Source organism: Rhineura floridana, chromosome 9 (assembly GCF_030035675.1).
Source record: "Rhineura floridana isolate rRhiFlo1 chromosome 9, rRhiFlo1.hap2, whole genome shotgun sequence".
NCBI classification, from domain to species: Eukaryota; Metazoa; Chordata; class Lepidosauria; order Squamata; family Rhineuridae; genus Rhineura; species Rhineura floridana.
Window position 1 is genome coordinate 96759795 of NC_084488.1, and position 18521 is coordinate 96778315.

An 18521-nucleotide genomic window follows, 5' to 3' on the forward strand; every position below is an offset into this window, starting at 1 on the left:
AGATGGGCCTAAGATCAGACGGCTGCTGGCAGATACAGGTAAATTTGTCACTTATAGGGTAGCCTTGTTTGCATTAGCCGCAACAAAGATCAGAATGGCATTCCTGAATTATACCAGTGTTAAAAGCTAAGGGGAGCTCAATTGAGCGTGCTCCTAATCTAAACAAATGTAGTAAACTCTTATTACTCCCATTCATAGTTTTAGGGTTTTATCCATGTTTTATTGGATTGAAATTTAATGTTTCATGAATATTTTATAAATACATTCTTTTGAATATTTCTCTATATTGTAATGGCCATTGGCTAAAAACAATAATAATAAAGTCTGCATATTATTATACACACACCTCATCTCTCCTTGTTGCTGCCAGCGCTGTTCCTTTCTTTATAAGGAGTTAGTGATATCACTTTACATTGCATTTGCTAGTATAGCTCTGAGGGGAAAGCATCATTGCCCTTTCTGGTTCAAATTCCAGAGCAACAAGATTAAAACACAAACAAACACCAGGGAAAATAACATCTACAGTAATTTTAAATACTTCTAATGTAAAATTCCTTACATTCCCTGTTTTTTAGTCATGCTGAACAATAGTTTTTCTGGGTTTTTCCCCCAAAGTTTAAACATGAAAAATTATAGAAACCAGTCATAGGTTATTTTGTGATGTGCCAATTTTCTCTCCCACTCTGTCAGGAACTTTGTCATAAATTATCCACAATGCAGTGAAACCTTTTTTTCGTTTGCTTGAAATCAAAATATGCAAGCCCAGGGCAGCTAGCAGTTATGTTTGATAGGGATCTCAGTCTATGCAGTATGCAGCATTGGCCCTGGCATTAGGCAGAGTAAGTCACCCACCTCAGGAGGCTGATGTTGGAGGCTCCCTCAGTTATATCCATTCTACTTAGCCAGGGCCCCAACAGTAGCACAGCTTATTTGTTGCTGGCCTTAATGACGGCCCTGTGGCCCCTAAACTAGCCTGTTGTCCTCAGGTGTGGACAAGTTGTCCTGTCACCTGTGCTGAAGTACGATTCAGCTGCCAGTTTGGACGGTTTCTGTACATGGAATGTCTTGGGCCAGCCCCAGCAGTATGTCATCTGCACTCACAGCACTCACTGTTAAACAGTAGTTGATGGTGAAGATTAGAGCATATTTATTTCTGCAGCCAGGATTGCAGCCTTATGATGTTATTGTATAAGGCACTAGTTCCTAAATCTGAGCTGGTGCTCAACAATTTCTCATTTTGGATAGATTTTGAGGTGGTTGAGAATAATGTACAAACATCTGGTTGGAACTGAGTGTAGACAAGATGATGGGTTCTCAAGAGTGGGCCAATATAGTAGCCAAAAACCCCAAGAAAAATGGGGGAATCAGCTACCAAGAGCTGGTATTGCCCATATCCCTGTGAAATATTGCTGCCAATTGTTGACTTCGGTTGCAGCATCCAGAGCAGCTTACCATGTGGATTCTCCAAATTGCATAGAGAGTTTCCATGCCTGTGAATATATTCCTCAAAGCATCCACTGCTGGTGAACCTCTCAGTATGATTAGAAGATCCATATGGCAAGCTAGATACTACATGTGGATCCAGAGAGTTCTGTTGCAGAAATAGCTTTTGACATAGATAAAGGAACATGCAGGAAGGCTCTAAAGGTTTTATCTGGCAGAGTGTGGTCATTAACTCCAGTTTTCCAAATGTACACCCCACCCCCAAGTACTCATCCAGATGTAGATTTGCGGTATATCATAGTGCTAACTTAGTGGGAATTTGATCTGCATTTTTACCCTAATAGGGACAGATAAAATAACAATGTATATGAAGAATATTTAAACTCCATGGCTGTAAAAGAGGATTAAGCAAATTCATGGACGATAAGTATGTCTGTGGTGACTAGCCATGATTGCTATGTTCTACCTCCACTGCTGGAGGCAGTATACCTCTGAATGCCAGTTTCTGGGAATCACAGGTGTGGAGAGTGCTGTTGCACCCAAGTCCTACTTGTGGGCTTCTCACTGGTCTGATCCAGCAGAGCTCTCCTTATGTTCTTATAACTACTGAACAGTTTCTAATTAAAAATAGAGAGATGTCCCATAATACAGTTGCCAACTGGTTTCACATTAACTATATGCTAATTTATGAGGATGCAAAAAACAATTAAATAAATGTAGGTTGTGTTAAATATAGAAAAAATACAGGTATGTGTAAATAGTATATATAATCACATTATATATTTCTAAATCCTCGATAGATAAAAATGAATGTATCATAAAATTATGAAAAACAGTTGTGCAAGGTGAAATGGCTTTTAGCAGCAGAGGTTTTAAACCCTACAGCAATTTTTTGTTTTAACAATATCAATCTGCTATTAGTGTCCAGTAGACCTCTTTACTAACTGGAAATAAAGAAAATAACTGATTTATCAATGTAACATTGAAAACTAGATTTTTATTGGTATCACATTCCCAAAACATAGTCTAACACAAAAGCTGTTGGGGTACATTGGAATCCACAATGTTACCTTCAATTTCAGGAAACACTAGTGAAAAAAACTGAAGTGATACACAAGTGAAATTGTGAGCTCATAACAGAAAACAAGACAGAAACCAGGTTTCTTAGGTGAAACTCTGCTCTCATAGAAAATAATTGAAGGAGTCCAATATATTGCAGTAGCCTAATAGATGTTCCCCCTCCCCCCAAGAGAATATTATGAATAAGAAATCAGTACTGCACTTTGCACTGTGAAAGTGTGGATCAAGATAAAGCCAGCTTGGGGTAGAATTAACTCCATAGGACAAAATTTACTCTTGGACTCCAACAGATCCCTGCAGTGCTTTGCAGCGCTTTTGTTGCTGATATTTGCATACACAGGAATGTACAGGGAGAGGGATTACAAAATCTACCCCAGTGCCCTTTAAGACATGCACAAAAATTGAACTTATGATGCAAGCAAAATGCTAAGGTTTTCTATTCTATTTTTAGAATTTGGCTGGGAATAGAATGGACACCAGGTAGCTTACAACAATAGACCCCAAAATTGTTGGAGTGCATGGACTATGTAGTAGTTTTGGTTTTCTAAAAAAAAAAAATCTGCAAATATTACAAATAACTGCTGTGGTCCACAGCAACCACCTTGGCTTGGGAGGCTTAAATAATAAAAATGAAATAAAAAAAGTAATTTTTGAAATGTAATTTGATGATGCTGACATGTCTCTCTCAACTTGGAAACTAGGTTGCCAAAATATTGGCAAAAATACTCAAAATATATTATTACCAAGTACTAAATGTTATAATTCTTCACATGTTTTTCCTCATAGGTGCCACAGCTGCAGCTCGGAAAGAAGTTATAAGGAACAAGATCCGGGCAATAGGCAAAATGGCTCGAGTATTTTCCGTGCTGAGGTAATTTTAATGAGAAACTACTAAATTTGCCTTTCCCAAAACAATATTGAACCAAAACATAGCTATCCTAATTTACACTTCTCCAAAGATTGTGATATTCTCCAGCCAAACAATGTGTATAAAAATGCATATATTAGAGAGAAGCATGCATAAAAATGCATATATTGGTGAAAATTGCATACAAAAATGCATTATTATTGGGGGAAAATGTTTGCAAAAATGTGTATATCATCCAGAATTGCATACAAAAAGTAGAAGATATTTGTGCTGAAATACTGGTGAATTTTCATGAGAATGTTTTTAAAAAATCACAAATCACTGCAGAAATGTGGAGAACTGAATTTAAGATTGCAAAAATGAGGAACTGAAAGAAGCCCAAACTGACAGATGCCTCCATCCCTAGTCACCAAATACAGCACAGTGCAGAAGGAGGGGGGGAAGTGGCAGTCAGGGGGAGCCTAACGCCTACTTTCCCCATGCAAACTGCTCCCCATCCACCCTGCACCTCATATGAAGCTATTGCAGGTAAATAGAAGATACGAAAAGCAATAAGCAGCTTCAGTTGCTTCTTGTCTAAAAATGCAGGCTTAGCTCAGTAGTAACTCACATGCTTTGCATGCAGAAAGCCACAGTTCCATCCTCAGCATTTCTGTTTAGAACTGGGGATGACTCTTGGCCTGAAACCCTGGAATCCTGCTGCCAATAAATATAGGCAACACTGAGCTAGATGGCCTGATTTGGTATAAGGCAGACTCCATGTTCCTGTGGATGTAAATGGTGCCTTCCTCTGCACTGCTGCTCAGCCATTCAGGAGCAACCAAGATTCCCAAACTCATGCCAAACCACAGAACATCTAAGGCTTTCATAAATCATAAAAGAGATGAAATCATTGTGTTCTGAGCAGTGACATACAATGGAAATTCCAAATGGCTGTAGTGCTTATGCGAACGTGGCCGGTGAACCCACACTGAGCACAGCCGGCCCCAAGATGAATAGTGCCCTGGGCAAGGAGTGCCTTTGGCATCCCTCCTTCATGATCAGTTTTGTAGGGCCTCCCAGAGGGTTAATGGGGCCTGGTGCAAGTGTGATGTCTGGGTCTCTGCTGCTGCCCTCTACAAGAACCCATGTAAGTTTGTTTGTTTGATGTTTTAAAGTGTTGTTAGTGCTGTTGTTTGCCACCCTGGGCTCCTGCCAGGAGAAAGGGCGGGGTATAAATCAAATAATAAATAAATAAATGTGTTTATACAAACCTGGGGGCCACATGTGAGAATTATCGTCTGTACGGACTACATGTGAGAATTCTTGCCTGCAGCTCCTTGCCCTGCAGTCAAGCAGAATGACAGATGTACTTCATTTCTTCTTACGTGGGGATAAGGGAAGAGGGATCAGATTGTACGTCTCCTCCTTCTGGCAGAGCTTCTTTCTGCTTCTTGGGGCTCAGTGCCACAGGTCTTCTCATTGTGGCCTGCTGTTGGCTTTCTCCACTGTTCAATTAGGAAGGATTCCTCCGTTCAGGCCTGGCCTCACACTACTCCTACAACTTTCCCTGTGGTTACTGCTACAGAAGATTACTCTCCTGTAGCATGTTGCCTGGAAATCTTACGTAGTGTTCACTTACTCACTACTAGAACTCTTTTCCTGGTGAGCCAGGTAGAAGAAAGGTGGGATATAAATGCGAGAAAACAAATAAATAAAACTGTTGTCGAAGAAAAGAGAAGAGTTCCTCAGCTGGAGCTGGATCCAGAAACAATGGAAGGGTGCTTGGCCCATACCCTCTCTTCTTTCTGATCACATCAGTTGCTAGCCACAGTTGACATTGTCTCATCCTGTTTTCTGCCAGGGAAGAGAGTGAGAGTGTGCTGACGCTGAAAGGGTTAACCCCAACAGGAATGTTGCCCAGCGGGGTGCTCGCTGGAGGAAAGCAAACTCTGCAAAGTGGTAAGCATGTTTGTGCATGTGTTCTGTGACGTACATAAATTCTGCTGCTGAAGTACAGAATTCTTCATGTTCTTTTACATTATAAAAATGCAGTCTCTTCAAGAAAAGAGAGAGAGAGACCCACAGAGTGACTGGAAGCTGCTTCACAAAGTTTGGCTGAAAAACACAAACAAAAAAAGTGCACAGAACCCAGTTTGCAAATACTTGTCAACTGCAACACAGCTGACATTATTTAGAGGGGGGATTATTTTGCTTAGATGGGGAAGATTTACACATGTATGAAGGGCAGAATCATCTTGGGAAGAGTATTAATATAGTTTATTTCTGTGCAAGTTCTCTGGGATATTGCTGCCTCGTGTGTGTCAAAATTAATCTAAATGACTGAGGATCTTGTATAAAGAAGGAGCACATGCATACACAGCCAAAGCTGCTCCCTTACCCCACTCGGTTAGGATGGGGTTAAGCCATCCAGAAACCACCTTTGGTGGTGATCCATGCATGAGCCTTTGGCATCAGCATGGAGAACTTAGTTGAGGCTTGCACCAAGTGATAAGCTTACTGTGATAAATTTCAAAACATATCAGACTTCTGGAGTTTTTACAAAAACAGGGAAATGCCCACTGCATGTGAATACATTTTCTTACTCGAACAAAAAGTTTCATAGTTCTCAAACCACTGCCTTTAAGAGTAGTCCCTTTGTATGATGTATTTAGGCAAATGCTGGGATCCCTGATACCAGTGATGGCTATGGATACATGAGGGTCGGAAGAAGATTCTTGTTTGGAGAATTCCGTCTTTCAAAGGGCTCTCCTTCCCACCCACTACACTTATATACAAGGCTGCTTTTCAGAGTGTGGAATCTGTAAGCTTATTATTGGGCATGACCTCTCTCCCTGTATAGAAATAAGAGACGATATATATATGACAGACTGCAGAGTTGTGCATGGTAGGCCAACATGCCAATCCATCCTTAGCCTAGCTGATAAATAGCAAATTGTATTCTTTTTCTATTGTTCATGGAGACTTGCAGAATTATTATTATTATTATTATTATTATTATTGCCCACCCTTCACCAGTAGGTTCCAGGGCGGGTTGCAGAAATTTAAAATACATTATTAAAAACAATCAAAATGCATTACATTTACAGGAATAGGGCAGGTCCTAAAAAGATACATCTCAAGTGCCAAAGGCCAAGGTAAAGAGGTGCATATTTAGCATTCGCCAAAAATTGTAGAGTGAATGTGCCAGACACATCTCTGTAGGGAAGGAATTCCTTGACTTAGGGGCTGCCACAGAGAAGGCCCTCTCCCAGGCCACTACCATCCCAAATGTCTAAGAGTGGTGGAATTATGAAGAAGGCCCCTTCTGCTGATCTTAACACCTGAGAGTTTCTGTAGGAAAGGAGATGTTCTCTGAAATGTTTGGGGCCTAAGTCATTTAGGGCTTTAAACACTAATGTCAGTTGAATTGGGTCCAGAAGCAACCCCAGCCAGTAATCTGGCCGCTGCATTTTGGACTAGTTGATGTTTCAGAGTCATCTTCAAGGGCAGCCCATGTAGAGTGCATTGCAATAATCCAATGTGGAAGTTAACAGAGCATGGCATACTATGGCCAAGTCACCTCTGTCCAAAAGGGGCCTTAGCTGGCAAACCAGCTGGAGCTGGGTAAAGGCACTCCTAGCCACTGAGGCCACCTGAGCCTCCAGTGACAATGTTGGATCCGTGAACATCCCCAAGTTACAAATCTGCTCCTTCCAGGGGAGTGCAAACCCATCCAGAACAGGTCATCTTCCCATCTGTTAGACTCGAAAACTTGAAATACATAGCACCTCTGTCTTTTCAGGATTCAGTTTCAGGATTCGATAAGAATTCTGTAACTGGAATTCATTGTCTGAGAGCAATTCTAATAGCTAGCGAACAACTAATGTCACACATGGCAAATTCACAATTTAGTTGAATAAAATGAAAAACTTATTAATGGTCCTTTTGCTGTGTATGCAATCATTGAGGCACTTTCTCCCACTGACTGTTTCAAGTCATACTTTGTGAAAATTACATTGTAGCACTATAGCTAAGTAGAATATTCCTCTTGAAGTACGGAGTCACAGCCAAATATTTGAATGTACTGTTTTCTGTTTTTACTATTGCATAACATATAATTCATGCACCCATGAGTGTCTGATCGTAATTATGATGTAGCTTTTAATAACTGTGAAACATGGGCATTCGCCTTTTCAGTAACTCAGTCTCAGCCTCTAACTTTCCCATTTCTTTCTTGGAGTTTCTTCCCTGTATTTTTCCCCTTTCTGTCTCTTTTTCTCTTATCTAGAAGATTCAGGTATTCTGTGGTAAACTCTCTTTTTGGTGGCTTGCGTGTTACACATATATGGTAACGTTCTGCTTTGTAAATACTGCAATATGATGACCAAAGTGCCTTTGTCACACTAATGGATTTTTTATGCCCAGAGGGGATTGACTTCATATTATTAATCCCTTGCCTTTGAGATAATTTTGTCGCCGCCCCCCCCCCAAAAAAATACAGCTGTTTGGATAAAATTTGCTTCTGTCAGATTGTCCAAAAGTCTGGCTCTTGGGAAATTCCCTCATACTGCAGTATTCTAGCTTAGTGAAACATTACTATGCACAACCCATTAGTTAACACCTTGCACTGTTCACCAAATATACTGCAATCTACATAGTTTCTGTTAAGTACATTTTGGCAACTGTGCTATGTATTAACAGAAAATATGAGCAGTATATTGCGTGAAATGTGTACATTCCTAATGGCCATTATTTCAGTGTATCTGTGCTGGTTTGGATCCTTTACTCATCTTAATTTTCTATTGTGTGTCTCTCTCTCTCATATTTATTATGCATATTTATTTTGGTTATTTAGTTATCTTATTTGCTGCACCTGAGGGCTATAGATTCCATGGGGGAACTTGTCCTTGATGCAAGATGACACTTAAATGAGATTCCACTGATCTCAGTCCATATTAATCTTTGCAAGTACCAAAAAAAAAAAAAGCAACATTCTAAACCAGACTCAGACCAATCTGTTTCTTTATGAATGGATTGGCTTCCTTGTTGCCACACTTAGTACCAATGGTAATTTAGATGCATCTGGATGTAAAAAAAAAATTCAAGCTAAAATTTAATGATATATTTCTAATATTAACTTCCTTTCCTTTCTGTTTGCAAATGCTTCTCAAGCCCCCATTTAAAAGGCCGTAGTGGTTTGAAATCTATGCTATACTACTAGCAACTCAAATGGTCCATTGTTCTGCGGGTATTTTAGATCTAATTAAAATTTAGCTAGGTTCTTAAAACATGAGTTTAAAAAAAGTACAAATATTGTTGATGGGGCACTTGTAAAGATGGTGTTTTGGGCCACTCTAAACAAGAAAGCCCATAAAGATATTGAATGCTGGCTTCAAAAGCTCTTTTCAATATTTATTTAGTGTGTGTTTAAAAAATGGCATCCAGAAGAAAAAGAAATTGTTTTCTTAAAAGTTCACAAACAGACTTTTCCCTTAGGTAGTGCTGTAGTCCCTATGCTGACCATAAGGTGCTTCAATATTTTGGTGATCTGTACTGATGGTACTCTCTTCTGTTGGCTTAATGCCACATTCTGTCTTATTGGACACCCTACAATCTAGCTTGTCCCATTAAATGCTGCAGCTGTTCTTTTATATCATCAGCTTTGTAGGTTGGATAGACAATACAGTATAGCATTTCAATTTAATCAATGTGGCAATTTTTAAAATATATCTATTTATGAAGAAACAAGAATCTTTCACTTCTTCCCCCATAAAAAAAGAAATCTATTGCCTGCAAATTATAATACCTGTGTCTGTTTTGTGTGTAGCATTCTATGTTGTCTTCTGTGTCAAAATCCAGCACTTACAGTAACCTTCAAGTGTACTAGCTCCTTTGCTATTCACTGACTTGTTCTTAGAGTTAAATCCTCTGCTCATTTTTCTCATTCGTTTTGCTACCCCTTTCTTCTCTTCAGCTACTGTTGAGGCTATTGAGGCTGATGAAGGTAAATTGGCCAGACTCTTTTCTGTTGTTGTTGCAACAGATAAGGGCTCTGCTGGGTGTATTCATTTTTGCTGTAGCTTGTATAGAGTGTGTGGGTGTTGAGCTAACAATTGTGGCTCAGTATTAACCTAAGTTTACTTGCTTTAAAGGGGAAAGTGTTTCTTTTGTTGTTGGTGTTGTTTCTTAAAGTTGCAGCGATGTTCTGATCTGTGTCCATTAAGCATAAAGTGCTGAATCAGTGTTGCACAAGGATAAGAAAACTTGCAACTCGGCTCAAAGGGGGCATGGCAGCGCTTTAGTAAAAGCCATTAGGCAAACATGCAGTTTCTCTTTGAGGGGATCAATCAGTTCCCCACGTCACCTTCAACTATATCTGAAAATTGAGAGAATGCGACTTCCTAAAGTTGAATTTGGTTCTCCCTTCATTGAGGTCCCTAGTGGAAGTTATTTTTGAATGAGTCTTCACTGTAATTTAACATATTTTAGAATGTCCCTTTAGGGGAATAACATTAAAACAATGAGAGACATGTTTTTTTCCTACAAGTTTTGGGAATTTTGTCTAATGTAGCCGTTAGTACCAACAAATGTTGGTAGTACCGCCACAAATGAATTACTATCAAAGATATTTGAATGCAAACTTAAAGCTGCCTTTCTCAAGGATTCTTTTGTTCCAACTCTTAAACAATTTTGCTAGTTGTACAGAGATCTCCAAATGCATACTAAAACATTTCTAGATGTGATTCTATACATGATTCAATTAATAATTCAAATTATTTTGCAAGAAGACTCTCAAAAGTTCCCCTTTAAAACAAAACAAAAAAACACTTCAGTTGTATTTTGTTCTTGCCCCCCTAAAATGTGTTTTTTTTCCAAAAAAAAGAAAAAAAATCATTAGTCATTAGTTCTGTTGGCATGAAATAACAGTGACATTTTGGCCCCTCCTATCTGTTTTTTGATATTTTTGTTACAGGAGTGAACAAAATTCTTAGAAATAAGTAAGAGAAAATACAACTGCTTTCTAAATAGCAGTGAGTGAGCTGCTATTTATGTTGGAATCCTCTATTCCTGTTGGCAAATTCTACTCTGCAATGTGCATTCTTGTTGACAGTTTGGCTGTTTTTTTTCCTGTGATTTCTGTGACTGTGTCGTGTTTTTAGTATTACTCTCAATGTAAACTGCTAATAATCCTTGTCTGACCAGCAACTGCAGCAGAGCACATTCTTCAACATTAAGATGCATAAATATGTCTGCTTGACACCAGGATGTGCAGCCCATTCTGGGAATATGCGGCGTTCAAGTTAAACCTCTATTTGCCATTAAATTGCACTGTAACCAACGATTTATGATTGATTGAGTTGAAAAGTTTTTCTCCTTTGGGAAATTTAATAATGATTCTGATTACATGAACAGTTTTACTAGGAGCCTGTTCAGGCCTCTGATGGAGCCTAAACGTTCATACCTCCAACCATAGCAGAGCATCGTGCAAAATTAAACTGCATTATACTTCCCATTGCAATTCATTATACACCTGCTTCAAAGGACTGGGCAATAATTGGCAGCACTGTGGTGAATTTTTAAGGAGGATTTGAATGTTTTGCTACGAGTCTTTTGTTCAAGTTGTCTCAAGTATGAAACTTCTATGAAATTTGTGGGGAACAGGCGGGAACATTTGGGTTATATGTGGTGAAGGACAGTTCCAGGCAACCAAGGGTGTTTTCAGCCCTGCGGTAGGTTTCCCAGTTGTCTGAAGTGGTCCAACATGCAAAGATTTAACATATTGGGTTGGATCCAAAGGTGCCATTCCCCATCTGGAAGGTGTCTTCCGCTCACGGAAGGGCCATTTTATACTAGAAAAGTGACCAAATGTTCTTTTCCTTGCACAGCATCTTGTTTGAGGTAAAGAATAAGGTCCTACCCATTACAGCTCTGTATAGGGCTTGTACAAGTTTTGTGGAACCACACTAGTGGCTATATGCTCTTCTGCTCACAGTTCTTTGGATCCAATCCCTGGCTTATATTGTTGGAATTTTCAGAAACTGTGATGGCCTGAAAGCCAACTGTATGTTTCACCATTCAGATGGCCAATGTGCAGTGGTTCCCACCCAGCAATGAATGAATAAAACAGATTAAATCACTCCATGGGGGGGTGGGGATCAGTCTTCTGTATCTGTCTGCAGTACATATTTCCACAGCAGTGGTTGGGGAAATGTCAGCATGAGAGGATTTGTACTTGCCACAAAATTCAACACAAGTGGTTGAATAGTACCAGAAACTTTGCCTTTAAGGGAAAATGGGGAGGAGGGGAGAGACCATCTCAAAATTAATAAAGGATTATACTTTCTGTCTAACAGAGAACAAATTTGGTTATATCTCTTGACAAATAAACCAAACAGCAAATTCAGTCTCCAATCCCCTCCTTTTTGCTCACACCCTTCCAGTATTTTTCTCCCCATGTTGCTGGTACTAGCTGACCATCTTGGCTATCTTGCATGTTGAGAAATCCAGCAGAAAGAAACATAACCAACATTCTTGAAATATATATTCCTTCCATTTATATTTCTACTAAAATAAGGGGAGGAAATGCACAAAGAGTTAGCAGCAGTCAGTGCTTTAAGCCTTACTAATGGATTGTGGCTCAGAGTGCTCCCCTTTTATATGTTTTTAACACTTTCTAAAATAAGTCCTTGTAAGGATGGAATTGCATCAGGCCCCCTGATTTTTTTTTCCATTGAGTGCATGAAATATCCAGTGAGATCAGTGTGGAACTACTAATGTCACTGCTGAAGGGCAAGTTCATTGACTTTTTAAATTCACGTAGTGAACAGCTCCTATGTTCTTAGACTTTCAAAGTTAAAAATATATATGCCAAAAAGAATAATATTCAGAATCTGTGTCACACTGAATTACTAGAGTTTAACCAGATTATTCTGTAGTGCTCTAAGGCTTACAGAGAAGGTTATTGTTCTTGAGTAGTGCATGATCATTTCTTCTATAGTGAAGACACTGAGGGCCTCCTGTCTAATGCATTATAAGAGTATTGTAATATGACAAATCTCATAACCACTCGGTCCAGGTACCTATATAATGGGGGCAATCTTCTTACCATGGTTAAATGTTAACATCAACAGGGATGTTGACTGGAGGCCAACCAGGTTCCATGGTTTTTAGACAGGATCCTTATCCAGGCCTTGAACCTTGTTAAAGAGAGAACCTAAGTCCTCTCTATGCATCACACAATTGGAATTATGTGAAGATAAGAGTGGGCCTACCCTTGCTGGCCCTGCCTAGCCCTGTGGTCTTCCACATGTTGCTGGGGAAGGTCTGAAGTGGGAAGCCTGCATTACATGAATAGTTTCCTGTGTAATTTAGATTCCTGGGCAACCAGGGTTCTTAAATCACAATGGGAACTGACAGGCATAAGGAAAACGCCACTTCAGACCATCTTCTAGCAATGCATAGAGGGCCACCAGGCCTGACAGCATGGCATGATGGAGGGGGCAGGGCCAGTCCTGAAGAAGACTTTAGCCTTAATTGTGATAAATGCTTGTTCTAATATAGTGTTAATGATGGCAGGGGAAATTCACACAAGAGAAATAGGCGCATGGGTGCAAGATGTGCAGGTTCCATCGTTCAGTCCCAGTTTCTCAGACCCCAAAGTCTTGTTTTAAGTCTCCTAGCTCAAAAAAATAGCAACAAGTGTTTCTTATCTATTTCCCCTCCTTACCACAATAAAACTTGGATTTTCCATAGAGGTTAGCACTTATTTTGGCAATGAGGTTGGCATGTCTAGAAATAAGACTATTAAAAGGTCACAAACGAGTTCTTGGACAAGCTGTAGTTTTGAATGTTTCATCTTTTATATGAAGCCTCTGACAGCTGCTCTGCTGTTAAATCCATCCTACATAGTCTTTTCCCATGGAAATCAACAGAAATTATATCTTGAACAAGACTGTGAGGGCAATTCAGACATTTTCTTTTAATCCCCTAAAGTAATCACAGGATTAGTTTACCTTCCCTGTTTCAAATAAGTGTCTTCATTCACACAAACACATGTGATACTTTGCATTTACCACATCCAGCTGGCTTCCTTTTGTAATTCAGCAGCCACCATGAGGTGACATACATTCACTACATGAAGCTGCCAGGGCAAAAATTATTGCGATGGCTTCGCTGCATCAATATATGTGGGTTGGACCCCACACTTTATGACAGCAGTTGTTCATTATTTTTCTGTGAGCACTACTTGTTCCTGAAAAATTGTTCATCTATACCAAACTGCCAAATAAAGTCAGAACTGAATTTTGTTGGGAGCAACTTAAACTTTCAAGAGACATTGGCTATCTACTTTCTAGCTGTTTCCAAATACATCCAGAAGCTTTAATTGCATTGTCATTTTATTTTCTTTACCATGAAGGAATTTCTCAACTCAGTTGACTGTTCAGTGAGCTGGAAAAAAATGCCACTTTGTCTCCATTGACTTTCTTTTCCTTTCCTTTCCTTTCCTTTCTGTCTTTGTTTTTGTTTGTTTTCTTTTTCCTCCCCCAATTTCTTTGTAGCTATCAAAGGATTCTCACCACAGCATAAGATCACAAGCTTTGAAGAAGCCAAAGGCTTGGACCGGATCAACGAGAGGATGCCCCCACGCAGGGATGCTATGCCATCAGATGCCAACCTTAACTCCATCAACAAGACAATCTCCTCAGAGACTAATGGCACTGACAGTAATGGCAGTAATAGCAGCAATATTCAGTGACCATTTCAGACTTGTAATTTTTTTTGTTTTTGAGCTGCAGGGCATGATGGGATTGCTGCTCATCAGCAGTTGGATGTTCTTGCCTCTGATGATAGCTTACTTGCTCTGGGGGCCAGGTGTTGGATTTAGTTTACAATATCATCTAAGAAGAGATAGTAAACTTTATTTTGGTGGGTGGGGGGTGGAGGTTCAACACCTCCTAGGATATGCCTTTAAAATGCTTGTAGAAAACTAAATGAAAGCTAATGCTGGTATATATTGCAAAGTTAGGGGAATGAACATGTTTTCCTACTGCATTGGAAACTTCTAGATAAGTTAACTGAAAGGCCTTTTCTTATGTTACTGGACATGACAACTTTGTCTGATTTCTTACTAACTATTGTACGTTTACAGTTGCAGCACGAAACATGGACATCAAAAACATTTTTAACAAAGTGATGTACAAACTAAATAAGGAGACTATTTATTGATAATGTTTTGCTACTCTTGTCAGACGATGGCTATCTAAAAAAAAATTAGGCAATCTTAAAAAAAAAAAAGAATGTTGCAAATTTGTTAAAAATGCCAAAAAGGACAGTTTAATTTTGTACAGATTATGCTTACCTCAGGTTTCTTTAGTGTGCTTGAATGCCCTTCTTTAAATATAACATTTAACTTAACTAATTTGGCAGTGAGAAATCTTTTTCTTTTAAGTTTTTAAGGAAAAAAACTGGAATAATACTCTTTTTTTCTTTTCTTTTTGCTGTTTATATTTAGGAATTTTTTTTGGTAAATCAAGTCTTGGTTGTGGCTTGCTGAATTTAAATATTTATGAGTGGTGCATTTTTAAGTATAGTGAACAAGACACCATATTAAGTGCAGTGAAAGCATCTATATTCTGTAAAAATCTGCCTATGCATGTTTTTTAAGGAAAAAAATGGCTGTATAGGCCTGTATGGGACTGTAATGCGCTTAGTGGTCTGACTTATACTGGAAATGTATGTATACTGGCGTACTTTATATTCTCTAAAAAGAAAATGCTAATGCCTTTGAAATTTTGTAATCAAAAAAAAGCTTTGAAAAATCTAAGGGGGAGAGTATTCTTAAAAGTTTTTAATATAAGCTTGTCAGTGCACATATAGATGGTTAGCATGTTTAGCAAACCTTGTGAAATTTAAACTAAGTTTGTAGTTACATGTGAAACTAAATGCATGATAACTGTTAATGTCATGATGGTTTAGTCATTTTGTTACGTTCTGTCATGTGCCACAAACCGTGTAATTTTTTCACTTTTTTCCCTTTGTATATCAGTTACGGGTTACAACTGGTTCATTCTTTGAGGAGGAGGAAAAACCAACAAAGCAGTCCACTGATATTTTTTAACAATTGTATAAGTGCCCAAGTAATTCACTACAGCCTACAGCCTTGCCTTTGTAATTTGACTTATGAAATGTTGGCAATCAAAGCATGCACTTGTAACAATGAAAAAAAAAGCATTTTATATTACTACTCAATAAAAATGTGCATGAACCTAAGACTCCTCTCACTAAATCTCCGAAGGATGCTAGGACGCAGTTAACCCTCACCAGGCGGGGGGCAGCGGGAGAATCTCACCAGCTCGTTTGTCTATTGCATATCCTAGATAGCAATCCCTGCACTAAGGTATGCATGTGAAAGTAAGGCTTTGGGAATAGAAGCTGACTTATGCCATGTCAGGCTATTGGTCCATCTAGCTAAGTACTGTTTGCACTGACTGACAACAGGTTTCCAGGGTTTCAGACAATAGTCTTTCCCAGCCTATATGAAACTGCTGAGGATTGGACCTGGGACCTTCTGAATGCGACACGTGTTCTTCCACTGAGCCACGACCCTTCCGCTCAACTTTTGCACATTTAGAAGCCCTACTTACAAGATAATAGAGAACTTCTTTTAAAAGAAAAAGAAATTGATTACCAAGTTCCATATTTTCATTGCAGCAAAAGAAAATGGCTTTTATTTTGGAGGTCTCACTCCAGACATTGTTTCTTCCACAGCAATAAGCTGCTTGCCCTTTGCAGGTCTGATCAGCTGTTGTCAGAAGGTGGAATATCTGGATCATTTCTCTCAAACATGTCCAAGCTGCATGGGCACCCAGGTGCTGGATGCAGGGTCGCTTTCGCCCATTCCTGTGACATCCATCTAAATCAGCCATTTTTACACAGGATATGGGAAATCCATGCATAAGTCCCCTTTGGTTGACTGTGGCAGCAGTTTGATTTTGTTACAATGTGCACGGCCCATTTGTACTGCTACTTCTGCAAATTATGTGACTTTTGTATTTACTTCATTATTTGTTTATTCCGTTTATATCTTGCCTTTCCTCTTAAGGATCTCAAGGGAGTGTACATGGGTTTCTTCCTCCACATTATCCTCACAACAAACTTAAGAGGTAGGCTAGGCTGAAAGACAGTGACTAGTGCAAGGTCACCCATTGAGCTTCCTAGCTGAGTGGGGATTTGATAGGGTCCCCATATTACCTAGTTTGCTGGGTTTTACCCAAATTCTAGCCATGCCACCCAGATAACATTTAGACCATTGACTGACCTGAATTCCCAGATTTTTTTTTTTAAGCAAGTTTTTAGCAGTTACAGAAGCCAAGATATGAGGCAAAATATAGAAGCACTTATGGGTGAAGGACAAAAAAAGGATTTGGGGGTGGTGGAAGAAGATGAGACAAAGATGAAAGCACATTAATTTTACTTATTTATTACACTAATATCCTAGCTTTCCTCCAAGGATTTCTAGGTAGCTTACCTTGTTCTTCCTTCTGTACTCTATCCTCATAACAACCCTGTGAGGTAGGTTAGGCTGAGAAAAGGCCTCCTAGTGAGCTTCATGGCTGGGTGAGGATTTGAACCCAGTCCCAGCTCAACACTAACCACTACACCACACTGGCTATGTTATCCTGTAAAAAGTAAATGTACTGCCGACTTACAGCGACCCTATGACTAGGGTTCATGAGGCTGAGAGGCAGTGACTGGCCCAAGATCACCCATTGATCTTCATGGCTATATGGGGATTCAAACCCTGGTCTCCCAGGTCATAGTCCAACACCTTAACCACTACACCACACTGGCTCTCCGTGTTATCCAGTATAATATCCTATATTCTTAACTTCTATTTACATACAAGTATGGATGCATGAGGGGGCGGAAAGAATATTGTGGAACGCAGTATGTATATTTGTATGCAGAAGTCCTAGCTTTAATCTCTGACTTGCCTGCTTAAAACAGTCTTGCACAGTATCACAGTTAGGAAGAACTATCTTTGCCTGAAATTCTGGAGAGCTGTTACAAGTTGTACAAGACAAGGGATGGACAACATGGTGCCCATGGGCACAATGGTACCCTTGAGATGTTCCCCTGGTGCCCAAGAAGCCCCTGAGCCACACACACTCTGCCCCCTTAGTAATTATGGTGGTTAATTTTTTCCCCTCTTAAAAAATATAGAGCTGAGTGATGCTCTTTCCCACTTCTACTTTTAACTCTATCCTTTTTCAAGGCTCAGATCAACTCAACTTGAACTGACTTTTACTCAGATCCCTTGGAAAAGCAAAGTATGTCTGCATCTGCTTTTTATGTCTCTGTCTCTTGGTTGAGGGCTAATCTGGGGGATCAGTGAGAAGGGGTCAAAGGCACCCAAGGCATTCATTCAAAAATTCAAATATGCTCACAGGCCTAAAATTATTGTGATTCCTAGACTATACAGTACTAGGGTAGAAGGACCAGTAGTCTGACTCAGTGTAAGCAGATTCAGTTGTTCATAATAGAACACTACTTTCTTAAGTCATCAGACTCTAGAATTACAAATGACCAAGAAGTTCTGTTCTATCACCTTTTACCATGATAATAGATTTTTATCCCACTGAAGGTGTTATCTTTCTAATGTCAGTATGCTTGTATTATCATCAACACTGCTTTTGAATAGTGACTGTAATGATTTTACACACATTTAAGCTTTAATGCAAGTGTCACAGTTCTCTACTTTTTGCATTTAATTCCCCTCCACCCTCTTTTCCCCTTTTACAACCATGTGTGACTGCCAAATAAGGATAACATATTCATGCATCTGGTGAAATGGACTCTAGTTCACAACAATTCATGCCATAATAAATTTCTTAGTCTTTAAGGTGCCACGAGACTCTGTTTTTTGAGTGGTGTCTGTAGTATATCACTTTGCGTTGTTGCCCATTAAAATTTCTGCCACAAAATAACCTGGAAATGGTGCAATCCTGTGCATGTCTACTTAGAAGTAAGTCCTATTGAGTAAGTGGGTTTAGGACTGGAACCTACGTGAGTTGAACTCTGTCCCCATTGATATCAGTGGAAGAACAGAGTCATGACTGATTTCAGTGAGAACTAGATTCAACTATCT

At 39.3% G+C, this 18521-nt stretch overlaps 1 protein-coding gene across 7 annotated transcripts in view; it reads left to right on the forward strand.

Annotated features, from left to right (window-relative positions):
- Nucleotides 1-18275, forward strand: part of PPP3CA (protein phosphatase 3 catalytic subunit alpha) — a 272066-nt gene extending 253791 nt beyond the window's left edge. For 5 of the 7 annotated variants that reach the window (XM_061582856.1, XM_061582852.1, XM_061582853.1 and 2 more), the window contains 4 exons: nt 3310-3394; nt 5235-5332; nt 9348-9377; nt 13933-18275. In XM_061582856.1, coding sequence (XP_061438840.1) covers nt 3310-3394; nt 5235-5332; nt 9348-9377; nt 13933-14129 — 410 coding nt within the window. In that variant the 3' untranslated portion in view covers nt 14130-18275. The remainder of the gene's footprint in view (nt 1-3309; nt 3395-5234; nt 5333-9347; nt 9378-13932) is intronic. The other 2 variants (XM_061582855.1, XM_061582857.1) reach the window with 1 other exon arrangement.
- Nucleotides 18276-18521: the final 246 nt, after the last annotated feature.